This window comes from Centroberyx affinis, unplaced genomic scaffold (genome assembly GCF_046629955.1).
Source record: "Centroberyx affinis isolate AG114_WGS23_722 - 3 ecotype Tasmania unplaced genomic scaffold, CSIRO-AGI_Caff_v1 ptg003528l_1, whole genome shotgun sequence".
In the NCBI taxonomy this organism is placed as follows: Eukaryota; Metazoa; Chordata; class Actinopteri; order Beryciformes; family Berycidae; genus Centroberyx; species Centroberyx affinis.
Window position 1 is genome coordinate 402607 of NW_027281472.1, and position 14572 is coordinate 417178.

At 42.8% G+C, this 14572-nt stretch overlaps 1 protein-coding gene across 1 annotated transcript in view; it reads left to right on the forward strand.

Annotated features, from left to right (window-relative positions):
- The window catches only part of cobl (cordon-bleu WH2 repeat protein), a 63788-nt gene extending 49597 nt beyond the window's left edge, over positions 1-14191 (forward strand). Inside the window, exons 11-18 of the mRNA XM_071539857.1 lie at positions 3535-3865; positions 5754-5872; positions 6384-6581; positions 6719-8337; positions 8586-8810; positions 8968-9084; positions 10144-10491; positions 11874-14191. Of these exons, the coding sequence (XP_071395958.1) occupies positions 3535-3865; positions 5754-5872; positions 6384-6581; positions 6719-8337; positions 8586-8810; positions 8968-9084; positions 10144-10491; positions 11874-11957 (3041 nt within the window). The 3' untranslated portion in view covers positions 11958-14191. The remainder of the gene's footprint in view (positions 1-3534; positions 3866-5753; positions 5873-6383; positions 6582-6718; positions 8338-8585; positions 8811-8967; positions 9085-10143; positions 10492-11873) is intronic.
- The last annotated feature ends 381 nt before the right edge of the window (positions 14192-14572 follow it).

Consider the following 14572-nt stretch of genomic DNA (forward strand, 5'->3'; position numbering starts at 1 on the left):
CACCCCACCATCCCCAAACCCTCCTCTGTAGTGTACTGCTGCGGGCCGGTCCGTCTGCGCTCCAAACGCTCTTGAAGTCTCTCTCTCTCTCTCTTGCGGCCCGCCTGACCCCGCCTCCGCCCATCGATCTTTTCTCATCTGCTCCCTTTGCTGCTTCTTCTTCTCCCCCCCTCCTGCTGGACCTTTCTTCTCCTGCTCACCATCCTATTCTCATGAGGGATTTTCTACTGCTGTCTTTGTCGTAACCTTCTCATTTCTATGTATCGTTTGCTTTCACTTGGTGTCCCAGCTCACACCTCGCAGATGTCATTTTGCAGCAGCCTCCCCTTGAGAGAGTTTGGGTTTTATTCTGTCGAGGACACAAAATGGCGCGAGTGAAAGCAAATCGTGCTCTCCCGTACCTGTAATTTCACCCTTTTCTGTTTGAGTTTTTTTTTTTTACAAACATGTCTGTATATATTGTAAGTGGTTTTGTATTTCAGCTTGATGCGCTAGTTGGTATTGAGTGTGTATGAGATCAGGGTGGGGTTAAAAGGGGATACACAGAATGTGATCAGAGGACTATATTAAGACAGATGAGCTAAACCCAAGACGTATCGATTGCAACGTGATTGATGAGTGACGTGCTGAGATGAGGTTATGAGTTGAGGCCATGCGATATCTATCAGTCGATATTTTGGTGATGCGATATCCGCAGATCAATGGTTGGACAGCGTATGTTTCCCTCTCTGTGCTTGGTGTTTTGGCTTGGTTTAGAAACCTGAGACGTGAATGCATGCTGCCTTTTTGCAACATTATGGAAAGGGTGATCTATCAATGACATGCTGCGTTGATGTTGGCCCACCCATTTTAAACACAATGCAGTATCCGAGATGAAATATAACCTGAAAAGTACCTCTTCTGCAGGGTAGCTCACAAAGACAATACTCTATGAAAAAGGGGAGAGATAGGAGATTGTGACTAGACACTGATTTGTTTAAAAAAAAGGTTATATTATTATTATTATTGTTATTATTATTATCTACTTGCATGAATTCTTTAGAGCTGTTTTTTTTGTTGGGTTTTTTTAATAATTTGTTGGGATCCAAAATGGGTCACAGGCCTTTCTCCGGTGGATTCTCATGTGACAAAGGGGTCAATGTTTTGGGTCCCAGGACAAGACTAATCATTGGTCTCCCAGGCTGAAAAGGTTTAAGAAACCTGGCCTTAGGAGAAATAATGGTATCATAGTAGAAAGCACTGTATTTGTTGTTTACAATATGGGATATTACACTTGATGTTTGTTATGAAATGCTCTTTTTGTGTAGTGAATATTTCAAGGGCTTGGAGCCAGAAGGGTATAAGAAGTGTACTATACTTCATGACTACTTTATTTAAGCCTTTTTCAATGAAGTACAATTAAATTATTGGTGTTAGTTAATGATTTGGCCCTGATTTCAACAATGTACTTTTGGTGCTAAACAGATCTGATCGAGATTTGATTTCAAAATACCCTTTATGCTCTGCTGGTTCTAAGCCATTGATGTGTAGCTCATTACAAGCTTCTTTGAATTGCCGGAGTTCAGAGCCTCGTTTGAGCCTGTAGATTTGTGATAACGAACGTGCGAAGCAAGTGAAATATGTTTATGGAAAGTGCAAAAATAATTGTCCGTAAAAGCAATCTGTGATGTGACTGATAAAAGGAAAATGTGTTTGAATGAGATTATTTAAATTAAAGATTTGGAGACTCAATATCAAGACTTTTGGCTCGGGATTTTGCATGGAGCGTCGCCACGGTTAGATTTTGGCACGAATAACTGGTCACAGCATTGATCTGCATGGGAATGGAGACAAATTTGTACTTTGGTCCTTGCGTGTGTGTTATTGAAGTGGCAAGAATGGTGAGGTGACATTTGTGTAATGTTTGTTATGTGATGGATAGACGCATGAGCTCGAGGTCTTAGTGTGTTTGAGGTTTCTGCATGTGTGTGTGTGTTTTTATGTTTATTTACGTGTTTATATTTGTGCGTGCAAGCTTATATGTAAACATATGAGAGTGTAAGACGGTGTGTATACTTGCGGTCGTGTGTGTGTGTGTGTGTGTGTGTGTGCTGGCTGTGGCTGTAGCTGGCATGACTAAGCTGTTGCTGGGAAGGAGCTGGGAGGACGGCCCTGTGAGTCATCACCACATCTCCTGGAACTGACATTAGGACCAGGCCCAAAACTGACAGGACGAGCGCACACACACACACAGACACACACACACACACACACACACGTGCAGGAACGCACACACAGACCTACATGCATGCACACATCTACATGGGACACATGTGCAAGCATGAACGCATGAAGTACACGTACTTGCACACACACACACACAACACATGCATGCATGAGCACAATGCACACACTCACACACACACACACAGAGTTTTACAAACAAGGTCACTCACTGTTAAAGTCATTTTAAAGCGTCCCTTAATGACTTCCCAGTGCCTTGCATGCTGGCTGGGCTGCTGAAAACCTAACAAACGGTACATTGACTTTTATTCTCTTGGCCTACAGTTCAGTGAGATCAGTGACAGACTAAATAAGTTCTCCAAAGCCCACAGGATTGACCAGAGCATGACTGTACTAAAGAGATGAGGGGGGTATGAAGCAATACTATCTATCATTGGAGACTCTAACAGTAAAAAATATAAAAAAAATATAATTTAAATGGTTTGTTTACAGTAAGTCCACCCACACATCATTAAAGCTGTTTTATCAAGCCACAAGTGGTTGTGCTCTTGGCTTAAGTTTGTATATTTGGCTTGTGTTTTTTGGTTTGTGTGTGTGTGTGTGTGTATGTTTGTGTGTGCGGTGCCAGAATGGATGTTGAAACTAACATAAATGCTTCCTCTGCTTTCTCTCTCTCTTTTACATCTCCTGCTCTCCTTGCCTGCTATGCATCCTGTGCTTTTTATTCCTTCACAAGAAATATCCTCGATGAGATTTGTTATGCAGGGTTCCCATGCACGGGTCTTGGAAATCTGTAGATTTGAGAAAAATAGAATAAGGCCTTGAAAGTTTTGGAAAATGAATGGATAGTCTTAGAAAGTGCTTGATTTTATATTAAAATATAGCACTTCAATTCATCAAAAAGCTCTCTGGACCTCTCTCTATCCTAGTATCAACACTTCACATCCTGAGGAAAGCTATGATGGATATTTGTGTTGATGTAGCAGCAGTGTTCAGTTTCAAAATGAGTGATGTCACCATGATTTATTGACAAGATCATGAGTAAAAAAACGAGGCCTCTGTGATGTCTAATTTTGACTAATGTCACGTCAAAACATGCCAGTTTCCAGTCCTTAAATTTCAGCACACAAAACCTAGACTCATTGAAAAGTCATTGGATTGGATGTCCAAGTGAGCGTGGGAACCCTGTTTTCTTAATCACCATTGCTAACAAATTTGACTGATAACAATAACAACTGAAAATAAATTAGATCTCACTTTTTTTAAACGCCTTCCCCTCACCTTTCTCCATCCTCTCTCTTCCTCCCCCAGCCTGGCTCCACTCCCTGCAGAGGTCCGGAGCCGGCGGCCAGGCCCCAGAGGCCGACGCGCCCGAGGAGGAGACTCTGTCGCTGGGCAGCAGCAGCAGCAGCAGCGGCGGCAGCAGCCTGCCCGACCAGGGCTACGCCGCCTCCGAGGGCACGGCCGAGGGCGAGGACTCGGGCCTGGTCAGCTCCCCGTCGGACACCCAGCCCACGTCCCCGGACGGGAGTTTGTCTCTGGACGGGAGCGGCGGCGGCGGAAGAGAGAGGCCGCTGGGACCGGTGAGGGACAATTCCAGCGACAGCGACGAGGGATGCGCCACCTGGGGATCGAGACACAGGTACGGAGGGTCAGATGTCTGGAACTGATGCTCTCTGCGTTTTAGATACAGCTTCGGAGCAGGAGAGTGGCCCAAATGGATGGACGGGGAGGTTAAAGAGGGAGGAAGGGAGGAATAAATGGATTGAGGTTAGGGATGGAGGGGTTGTGAGCGAGGGAGGGGGTGGCTAGGGGGGCTAGATGGATGTGTGGAAGTGTGGGTAATTGGGTGGAGAGGGGGATAAATGGCAGAAGAGGGGAAGCATGGGGAGACACAGGAAGGAGAAAGGGGGATGGATTAATGACCAACCAGGAATGGTAGGGAAAGATGAGAAAGTATGAGTGAGGATGAGGGAGGGAAGTAGATGTCATGAGAGTGTATAATTTCATTCACCTAATATATGATCTATGTTTGTCCAGCAAGTTGATTAAAAACATATTCTGGGTAGCGAGACGGATACATTAAGGAATCTGGGTTGACAGACTATGATTCACAGAGTCTACCTTACTCTGACTCATGTATCTTGCGTCATGCTTCCCAGCATTTATTCATCTCTCTCCATACTCCTTCCCATCGTCTTCCCCACATCTCTCACACTGCAGCCACCTTTTATTTTTTAATAGGCTTTAAGTCTAGTCATTTTGGAGAATTGCAAAAACATGTTAAAAACCTCTTTTGACAGCAGTTATTTCATAGGTCACCTAAATGATTGTGCCTAGTGATACAGTATAACCTATTTGTTACTCCAGTCATCTAAATGTGTGAGATATGGTTTAACTCTGACCAAAGTCTTGTACTTTGTGGGACCCTGGTGATTTGGCAGGCTAGGATGTGTGTGGTGCTCACAGTGTTGTGCATTTGAGCCTGCCTAACTACTAATAAGCTCTGCTAAATCTGCATAAAAATGATTAGTTAGATTCTTGTATTTGGCATTCACGTTTAGTTTCACACCTGTATTTTCACCTGGAAAGTGAAGCATCACTGTTTCAGCTTTTCCTGATTCCAGCTTTAGAAGCCTCCCTACATTTTTAGCTGTGCCAACAATACTAACCAAGAGCGGTTCCCGCCATGTGTTATATTTGAGTTGTCGCCAAAGCTGGCACCCTCAACCCTTAGTGTTGGGCTTTCATAGTTATGGTTCTAGGCCTTCATTCAAAGGCCTTTTTGGAAAGTGATTACTGCCCCAGATCACTTTTTTCCTTTTAAGTTGTTGTGAAATATGTATGGTACTGTGCCCAGAGCAGTGATCCTTGATCAATGCTCTTACTCAGAGAAAGTGTCTGAATCCAGGGCCTGGCCTGATGCTGCTGGCTCCTCGGGTTTCCAGGAAAGCGCTATAACCCTGTTTTCTCAGAGTCGTTGAGGAAAAGTAGACCAGTCCAAGTCTCTTAGAAGACAAATTCTATTTGGTTTGGCCTCCTTGGTGCAATTTGTTATGGCTAATACATCAGCGACTCATGAGAATGCTCTGCTGAAAACCTCGAAGAGAGAGTGAAGGAGGTTTGGACTCTGTGGTAATAATATCTTTACAGCTGCATATTTCAAAGACAGCAGGCTCCAATGATAATAAAGTTCAACTTTGAACAAGCAAAAAATTTTAAAAACTAAAAGGTTTATTTTCTTTCCCCTGTTATTTGACCTGTATTTAGCCTTTAGGTTACTGAGGCACATTAGTAACGGGAAGGGTACTGAATCTAATCCCAGCACTAGAAGGTTTATACCGGCTTTTAGCTGGTGACTGGGGGGTGGCTTTGTTAAAAAGCTATGCTGGCCACCGCTGTGTGTGTATCTGTGTGTGTGTGTGTGTGTGTGTGTGTGTGTGTGTGTGTGTGCATTTGTGTGTGTGTACGCATGCCCGTGTAGGTGTGCAGATGTCCTTTCAAAACTTGTCCTTCTGTACCATCCTCAGACACGGTGATATCAGTCCAAAGGAGAAGTCAGGCAGGTTAAAGGACAGCTATGAGGAGGACCCTGAACTCACCGCCCGGCTCCATCAGACTTTGGCAGATTTTGAGGCAGACCTTACAGGTGAGTAGCGGCCTCAGCTGACCCCGACCTTCTTAGCACTAAATATATCTCAAAAAACATGTTCCATTTACATGTAGAGTTGAGGGCAGCACAGCTTTTGATGGAGTACATTTTTCTTTCCCATATTTTTATCTCTAGATGATTCATATAGGTATGGGAAAGTCAATATTTTTCCAGCCATCTCATAAAATGCAATTTGATAATCATAAGTTAGCATTTTCCGTGATCATTGGGAACTCTAAACTCAAGACTCATAAAACAAGAAAACAGAAAAAAAAACAGTAAAAAAAAAAAACAGCTGTAATGTTTTCATATCACTGTATTCCATCTTCACTGGCCCACATGAAATTTCAGGCCAATCTAATTTTTTGCCTGTTTTGAAAAGTAATATTCATAGCTAATATCATTTTATGTGTCCCAGCAGACACATAAAATTAACATGCGCCTAAAGTAGGTAGTATCATGTAACCACCATTTAAATTCTTAGCCCTTGTGCTGTTTCTCATTCCAGACATCAGCCACATGGATATTGTCTCAGCGAAAGAGACGCCCTATACCTTATCCAGAGACAGCAACGAGGTGCCAGTGTCTGTGGTGGACATGGATGTGCCAGTCACAGCCATAGATGAAGTACTGGAAGACTACGGACACAACATGACAGACAATGAGGCAAAACTACTGACCAGGACTCAGTCAACTGGCAGCAAAGGTAGAGAGAATAATGTTGTCTACATGCTATAATAACGTGTTGAGAGTGTTTTGGGGTCCATTTATTCAGGGTTTTACATAGCTCATGCATTTTATTTATATATTTAAATGACTTTATCCTATCCCATCTTATCACAGGTCCAAGCTTTTGTCACCAGTCCAGTGAAGAGATACAGAACAAAAACAACAATGCTCGCACAAATGGCAGAAAAGAAAGCAGTGGTGCAAATACACAGCAGACATCTCAGCCTGCACAGCGCAGGAAATCACTGGAGAACGAGTCTATGATTGGTAAAGTGAAAGACGAGAAACAGACTAAGACAATAGAGACAAAAATGAAAGAGACCAAGACTGTGAAAGAGGAAAAACAAACAACAGCGGTAAAATCCAATGTTGGTGTGCAGAAAAAAAGCCACAACACTCAGATCAAACCTGGTTTGGTTAAAAGCAACACTCTCAATGTTCAAGAGAAGAAGCCCAGTCTGCCACTGACCAATCAGAGATCGGTGTCCACAGAAGAAGAAGAAGAAGAAGCGATTCCTATGTACAGATTCCACCAAAATGCCACCAGCGCTACCACCCCACACAGCAAAATCACCTGCAACCCCACGTCACGCTTTGGTATGAAAACTTTCACTGTGATCCCTCCCAAATCCTCTGTCAGCCATGCTGTGACCAAAAAGCCAGCTATCACCTTAACTGTAGGTGCCATTAAGATCGATGACCAGGGGAACATGGTGAAACCGGGGATGTCCCGCAACAAATTTGGTGGTTCGTCGGAGTCTGGGATTAATTCCAACGAGGGTTCCCCTCTTCTGGGAACAGCCAAAGCCTTCTGGAGCTCAAATGAAAGACAAGAAAGTGTTGTGGCACCCAGCAGAGGTCTTAGCGACAAGGCTAAGGAGAGCGCTGATGACCTGAGAAATACTCACACTGCTCTCTCAGAAACTACATTGAAGACCAATAAGACTGAGAACCTGAAAACGACACAAGGTCCATCTAATGAACCTGCAGAGAAGGCCAAGCCCAAAGAGACGGTTAAAGAAAAGGCGAAAGAACCAGTGAAAGAAGTCGTTGAAGTTCCGAAGGAGGAATGGGTAGAGGCGGAGAGCAAGGTGTCAGTGTCCAAACATGTACAGCAGCCAAGTAATAAACCTCCCCTTCCCCCTCCTCTTGTCCTAGACCAGAAAAGAGACCTGTCCTTCCTTAAACCATCCAGGCGAACCTCCAGCCAGTACGTGGCCTCTGCCATCACTAAGTACACCCCAAAGACTAAACCCAACAGCATCCCCAACATCCCCGAGTCCTCTGCTCCCCTGAAAACACAGAGTTTCAGCTTCCAGAAGGGCGGTCGGTCCATACATGTGAATCCACACCAATCCTTCCAGTCGTCTGTATCAGATAATAAGGAGATCAGTTCTGGTCCTGTGTTCCACCCTCCTGGCCCTAAGAGGTCTATGAGCTATCCTGAGTACATGTCAGACAGACAGAGAGATCCTGAAGAGGTGAGGCAGGACAGGGGAGGATTTGTTAGCGGCCTTGGATCCACCAAAGGAAGCTCTAAGACTCTAGAAACAGGAACAGCCAACAGTAAGCATATACAGCCTAGCAGCCCCACCCAAATCAACATGACCGCCAGTGATGGCAGAGATCATATTAAACATATCCAGGCCAGAAGCCCCAGCCCAACACAAACCAGTCCTCTACAGTCACCGACCACACAGGTCCCAGCCTTCAAGACTGCATCCCAAGCCCAGGTCAGTGCAAGTCTACGTATAAGCCTGTTTTATATATGTTTCATGTTGTTTCTCTGTTTAAAGAAAGTGAATTCACAGTAAAATGAGCTTTATAACTTTAAGGAATGTGATACCTAGATTTGAAAAGTTATGGAGGAATCTTATTGAAGTCATGAGCTATCTAAGCCCATAAGTATTCTTTCACATACTCTATTCTATTATCTTATATTATATTACAGTACAGTTGATACTCCATATCTTGTCTTCAGACCAACAGAGAGATGAGCAGCCATCCAGCGCTGGCGAAGAAACCAGAACCTTCCGTGATGGTGTCCGGCGGCGGCGTGCTCCCCGAGCCGCAGCAGGTGACGGTGTTCGGGCCGGTAAAAAAGTTCAGACCGGTGATCTGCAAGTCTGTGGAGAAAGAGACGTCTCTCCACAGCAACCTGATGGAGGCCATCCAGGCTGCGGGAGGCAAGGACAGGCTCAAAAAGGTGAGACCCTTTGAGTGATAGATGTATGGATGGATGAGAAGGAGATTTGGGGGACATATTGGAAATTCTAAAACAAAATGCAATTGAATGTTCATGATTGTGTTGACAGGAAAAGCAGTAAGAGGTTTTGATTTTCTTCCTCTTCTCTCGATGTTAGATCTCTGGTTCTGGTCCCAGCAACTTGAAGAAAGTGTCATATGTTGAGGAGGAGAATGAGAGGTCTGCTCTGCTGGCTGCCATCAGAGCTCAGAGCATCTCTGGAAAGCTGAGGAAGGTAAAACACCCTCTTGGTCAAATATCAGCGCACCATTTGTTCAGATTTCTATCAAGGGGGATAGTAGCACTAACATAGCAAGGGAATACATTATGTCATTTTTGGGTAGAACATCATTATAGTGCCAATGCTCTACTCAGTCTCAAGTGAATGCTCATGTACTATTTGTGATCCATCAAAGGTATTGAAAAAAGTATAGAAAAGGTTAATTCAATTATTCTTATTTTATAAAGGGACAAACGAGTGTACACAGTCTGAAAGATTGGTATCATAACTGTTGTACAACTCCTCTATGGAAAAAGATCCTTGTATTATGAATAAACTGCAGTAGTGTGTTTAAAGAGAATGCAAACGCAAACATCTGCTCTGTTAGCTAGTTAGCGACTCACCGAACTATGCATGGAACCATGTTATGCAAGCATGGGTGTCTATTTCCATCCCTGTATGTGGACTGCGAGCTGTGGTTTGTTGTCATGTAAGGAGCCATGTAGAATGACAGGGGCAGGAAATGTGCTGCTGTAGCGGAGGCCCATCTGCGGTTCTATTCTAGAGGGTTCCTGACCAGAACTGGAATCTCTGGAATGCTGCATGACTAAATCGGACTCAAACTCTTTGGGTTTTTCTCCGACAAAAAAAGAAAAGAAAGAAAAAGATGGAAGATAAATATAGTGGGCCCTCTTTGAACGTCTCTTATGGAATGTGTATATGGAAATAGAATAGAATTTTGCCAATATATTGCCTCTGTTGTACAAGCAGCATATGTGTGAACTTAGAATACAAATCTCTTTGATACAGTCCCTAAACCTTTACATTGTAGTGCAGTAGGGTGTGTGTGTGTGTGTGTGTGTGTGTGTGAGAGAATGAGAGGTTGGGTATATACGCGGATACGGATACACATGCATCCACGCTTGTGTGTTCGTGCACGAGTGTGTGTGTTCACTTGTTTGTGTGTGTGTGTGTGTGTGAAAGCAGCTGTCCCCCTGCCTGTGTGTGTGTGTGTGTGTGTGTGTGTGTGTGTGTCTACAGTTCACCATTGTCTCTCTCCTCTACGCTCCACAGACCAAATCCGGGGCTGCTGACGAGCTGGAGAAGTTCAGGAAGACCGCTGCAGAGGAGGAGGAGAGCGACACAGGCCCTCCCTCCTCTCCCTCTCCCGCTCCTCCCTCTTTCTCCAGCCCTTCCCCTGCCCTCTCTTCTCCCGCTGCCTTCGCCCCACCGCCGCCGCCGCCGCCGCCGCCCCTCAATGGACCTCCACCTCCGCCTCCTCCCACGCCCCCTGTCCCAGCCCAGGTTAAGCCCGGCATTGCGGTGCTTCCAGGCGGTAACGGCCACATGAACCCCGCCTTGGCCAGGGAGGCCATGCTGGAGGCCATCCGCTCTGGGTCTGCCGCTGAGAGGCTAAAGAAGGTAGGAAAGACTGCTACCCACAATCCACCTTGACCATACAGCTGTTGTGGTAGCTGTTGCAGATGTCCCTACACTCCATATCTAACATACTCTGTGTTGGTACTATGGGATTTTACAAACAATTCTTCTTGTGGGGGTTGAAACTTCTGAGGAGCAATAATGCAGCAAGATATTTCACACAGAGATGGTGTAGAGAGTAAAACTTTAAAATCAGACATATCCTGTTGGATGAAATCAAAATGGATGGATCAAATTCCACCAAAACTTGTGGCTTCCAACTCTCTCTTCCTCTATACAATAAGCAGAAATACACCAACTCTTGAAAAAATACAACAAAAAATAACACAAAGAAAGCATAATCCAATTAAAATTTTGCATGGGCACAGCCAAAGCACCCTAAAAATGAATAAGATTAAGATTTAGTTTTAGTGTCAACAAAATTGTGTTCACAGCTCCCTCAGTTTGATGCATAACAAACTAAACAATAATAAACAAGTAATCTAAACAAATAAATAAATAAAAACTGAGTGCAAAACACAGTGAGCAAAGTGCATTGTCAGTTAATTTAAAAACTTAAAAATAAATAACTTAAAAAAAATGTATACATCTGATGACATGAATTTTTTTTTAATTTTTTTTTTATTTCATGCCCTTAGAGCACATGCCGGAACAATTTCACCCACCGAAACTTTCTCCTTGGGTGGATCTAAGAAGGGAGGGAAGGATAGAAGAAAAGACAGACAAAAATAGACAGAGACAGACAGACAGAGGAAGGAGAGCCAGAGGCAGCAGCAGCAGCAGCAGACAAACAGATAGGGAGAGAGCAACAGAGAGCGAAAAGACGCATAGAGAGAGAGAGAGATTTGAACTCTTCCGTCTCGCGTCTTCCGTCTGGTTTCTCACGTCTCGCTGGAACGCATCTGAGGCAGAACAAAGCCTCCTGTGGCGCGGCAGCTGGGGAGCTGGAAGTGAGACGTAGTTCTGTAACACGTATGAAGATCCGTCTGACTGATATAACGTACTGCCGCGTGTGATATTTTCAAGAAGAGGATAAAGTTGAATTTTAGGTCAGGACTGTTCTGAATTAAGTTGCCAGGCATTTTTGCGTAGTTTAAAGCAGACGGGAACAATAATAACAAAGAATGAATATACTTAAAGGAATATGGTTAGAGTTGTTTACATGTTTTTTTTTGAGGAATAGGATTTGTAGTTCTGTCCTGCTCCATATTATTCTCAAATGTGCTTCAATACAAAATCTACAAAATCAAAGAACTTTTAGATTTTCTTTGCAGCACATCATGAACTTTTATGCCTCTCATGACCAGGTTGGTGTGGTGCAAACTTGACATGACATTTCTATTTTTTGTCTGTTTTACATCTAGGTTGCAGCGCCCACAAAGACAGTCCAAGTGAATGGCAGACTGGGGACGATCCAAGCAACCTCCTCAACGCTTCCTCAGAAATGAAGGGGGGGGAAGCCCACATGACCGCATGGAGGAATGATTCTCAAATTCCATTTCTTTCTTTTTTTGTGCTTTCGCAGCGGTAGCCCGGGGAAATGGCTTGAATTCAATTTTGAGCGAAGGTTATTTGACTGTTTGAGGCATCTTGTTCAGATGCATGACATTAATCACATAAAAAAGGGATTTCTATGTGCTAGAGTCCTCCAGAAGGGCTCCCACAGCGCTGACTAACAATCTGGGGCCTTATACTTAAGCTAATGTGCAATTTATTCAGATTTAATAAAGGCACTGGTAGGCAGGGTTAGGGTTAGGGTTGTTGTTATCAAGGGGGAGGAATTGAATCATTTCGTCTTACAAGGGGAATGATGCTCTGCCCCCTGGAGTTGCTCTCTGTAGCCAAACAACACTAGTAAGCTCTCACTGATACAGCTGAGAGGCGAAGAGTTTGAAGTTGCTTCAGCTCATGGAGTAAGATCTTTCACATAGCTTCTGACATTTGCTTGGAAATGTGTGCATGCATGTCATGTAATGCTTTCATTGGAGCAAATGTAACACTTTTGGTTTCTAGGCTATTATTCCATTATTCCTTGCTGCAGTCTGTCATAACTGTGTGCATCTCTATAACATATCACTGTTCCTGTACATATCTCGCCATTTGTACTTGAATTCAGTAGTTTTTATAATTGGAAGGGTGTACAAAGCATGTGCCAATTTCATTTTATTTCATTTTTTCATCAAAGAAAGCAAAGAAAGAAATATTTCAAGTTTAAACAGCTAATGCTACTCAGATCATATTTGTTTTGATCGTTATTTGCTTTTAACACAGTTAAGTTATGGATGCCTTATGCTGTTGCTCAGTCAGTGTTATGTATATGATGTTTGCTGTAAATATTCCATACGGGGTGCAACAAGTTAGACCTGATGATGTTCTCAGATTTGAGCAATTTAAGATTTGTTTAATGGATCAAGTAGAATAATGAAAATAATTGAAAATGTGTTTTTAAGTGCACTTAAAGAAGGGAAAATAAGGTTGAGGAAGTGTATTATTTTGCCCAGATCTGGTCCATAATGCCAACTTGTACAATACTTGGCTGTGAGGAGTAGTGAACTGGTGACTGACTAGTGCCTGCTAGCTCTTTCTGCTCCACTTTTGGCTTCTAGCCCTCATTTATGCTGCTGTTTAAAATCTACTTACATTGTCATACATGGTCAGTGTCCGCAGAAATCTTGATTTTCCATTGGCACCTGTGCACTTTTGATATTTTACAATACAGTTATCATTGGTTTGGCTTCATCCCAGGCCCATGACACGTTTATTTTCACATGGGAGACAATATCACCCATCACACCCCTAACAAAATTGGTGAGTCATTGTTTTTGCTGTACACTGACGGTATAACTGACCATGCCTTTACTGTTTTATAGATTACATATAGAGAGAAATTAAGACTAACCTATCCCTTCCTTGACATTTCAGAGCATTTTTGAAGCACTGTTATTGGAAGTATCTTATTGGTGGATGCCACCATGAGCAAAGAGATTAGTTTATCAATCAACAAGTCATTACTAATATGTAATGGCTATATAATACAAACCAGCTGTTGTAGGAGTGTATTGTAGGAGTGAGATTTTAGGCAGGTGTTGGTACATTTCATTCTGTTTTCAGTATGTAAAGCTTATAGAATGATAGAGAGAAACGTGTATCAAAATGGTGTAATATATTTATGGATGAAGTAGTATGGTAGCACTGAATCATCTTTAGAGTGAAGACCTGAATGATAGAGGACCCATATTCAGGTGTGCACATGATTGCTGCTGCTTATTGTGATGTAAACATAAGTAAAGGGAGTTACATTCCTAGATTCATAGAGATCTACTTTAATTTATGCTCAGTTTCAACACTCAAAAAATAATGTACCTTTTATTCTGAGAGGGAAAACCTTTTCTTTTTTCTCTTTATTGGAGGGGGTTATTTCATTTCTGCTAATGGTTTCATTTACACACGCAATATCCTACAGCACAGCATAGCCTTGTATATTTTGTAAACTAAAGAAAAATCATCACAGTGATAGATTTGGTTTAAATGGTACATTGGCAGAATGATATTCTAATGATTGTGTGAGAGTTTTATAAGCTGTTGCTTTTTAAGTTTCAAGTGCACATTGTTTTTGGGAAGGTTGCACAGTTGTTATTTTTGTCTACCTAATTTTTGATTCAATAAATGATTTTGTAATCAAGCAAGAACCGACTCTTTTGATGTAACATGTTGTTGTATTTTTTTTACTATTTTAAGTATTGTGCAGAATACAAAGTCAATTATTGCACTCTTTTCCTCCCAGATTGTCCTCTGCTGCCCAGTATACTCTGAGTGCAAGTTTTATGAAGAGCAATACAGTGCATGCAGTCCTCATGGCCACTTTAACTGATTAATGGTGAAAGTGGATTTAAGCCTTGGGGTTAGTATTTTATGGTTGTGAATGGACTTTGAAGAACCAGATATCCACCATTTGACAGAAGTCACTCCTGCTCTTAGAACATGATTGTAAAATTAAAACCTATTGTAGCCAGTAGCTTTTTTCAAGCTACTGGCTATCTTAAGAGCATTGCATACAAAATAT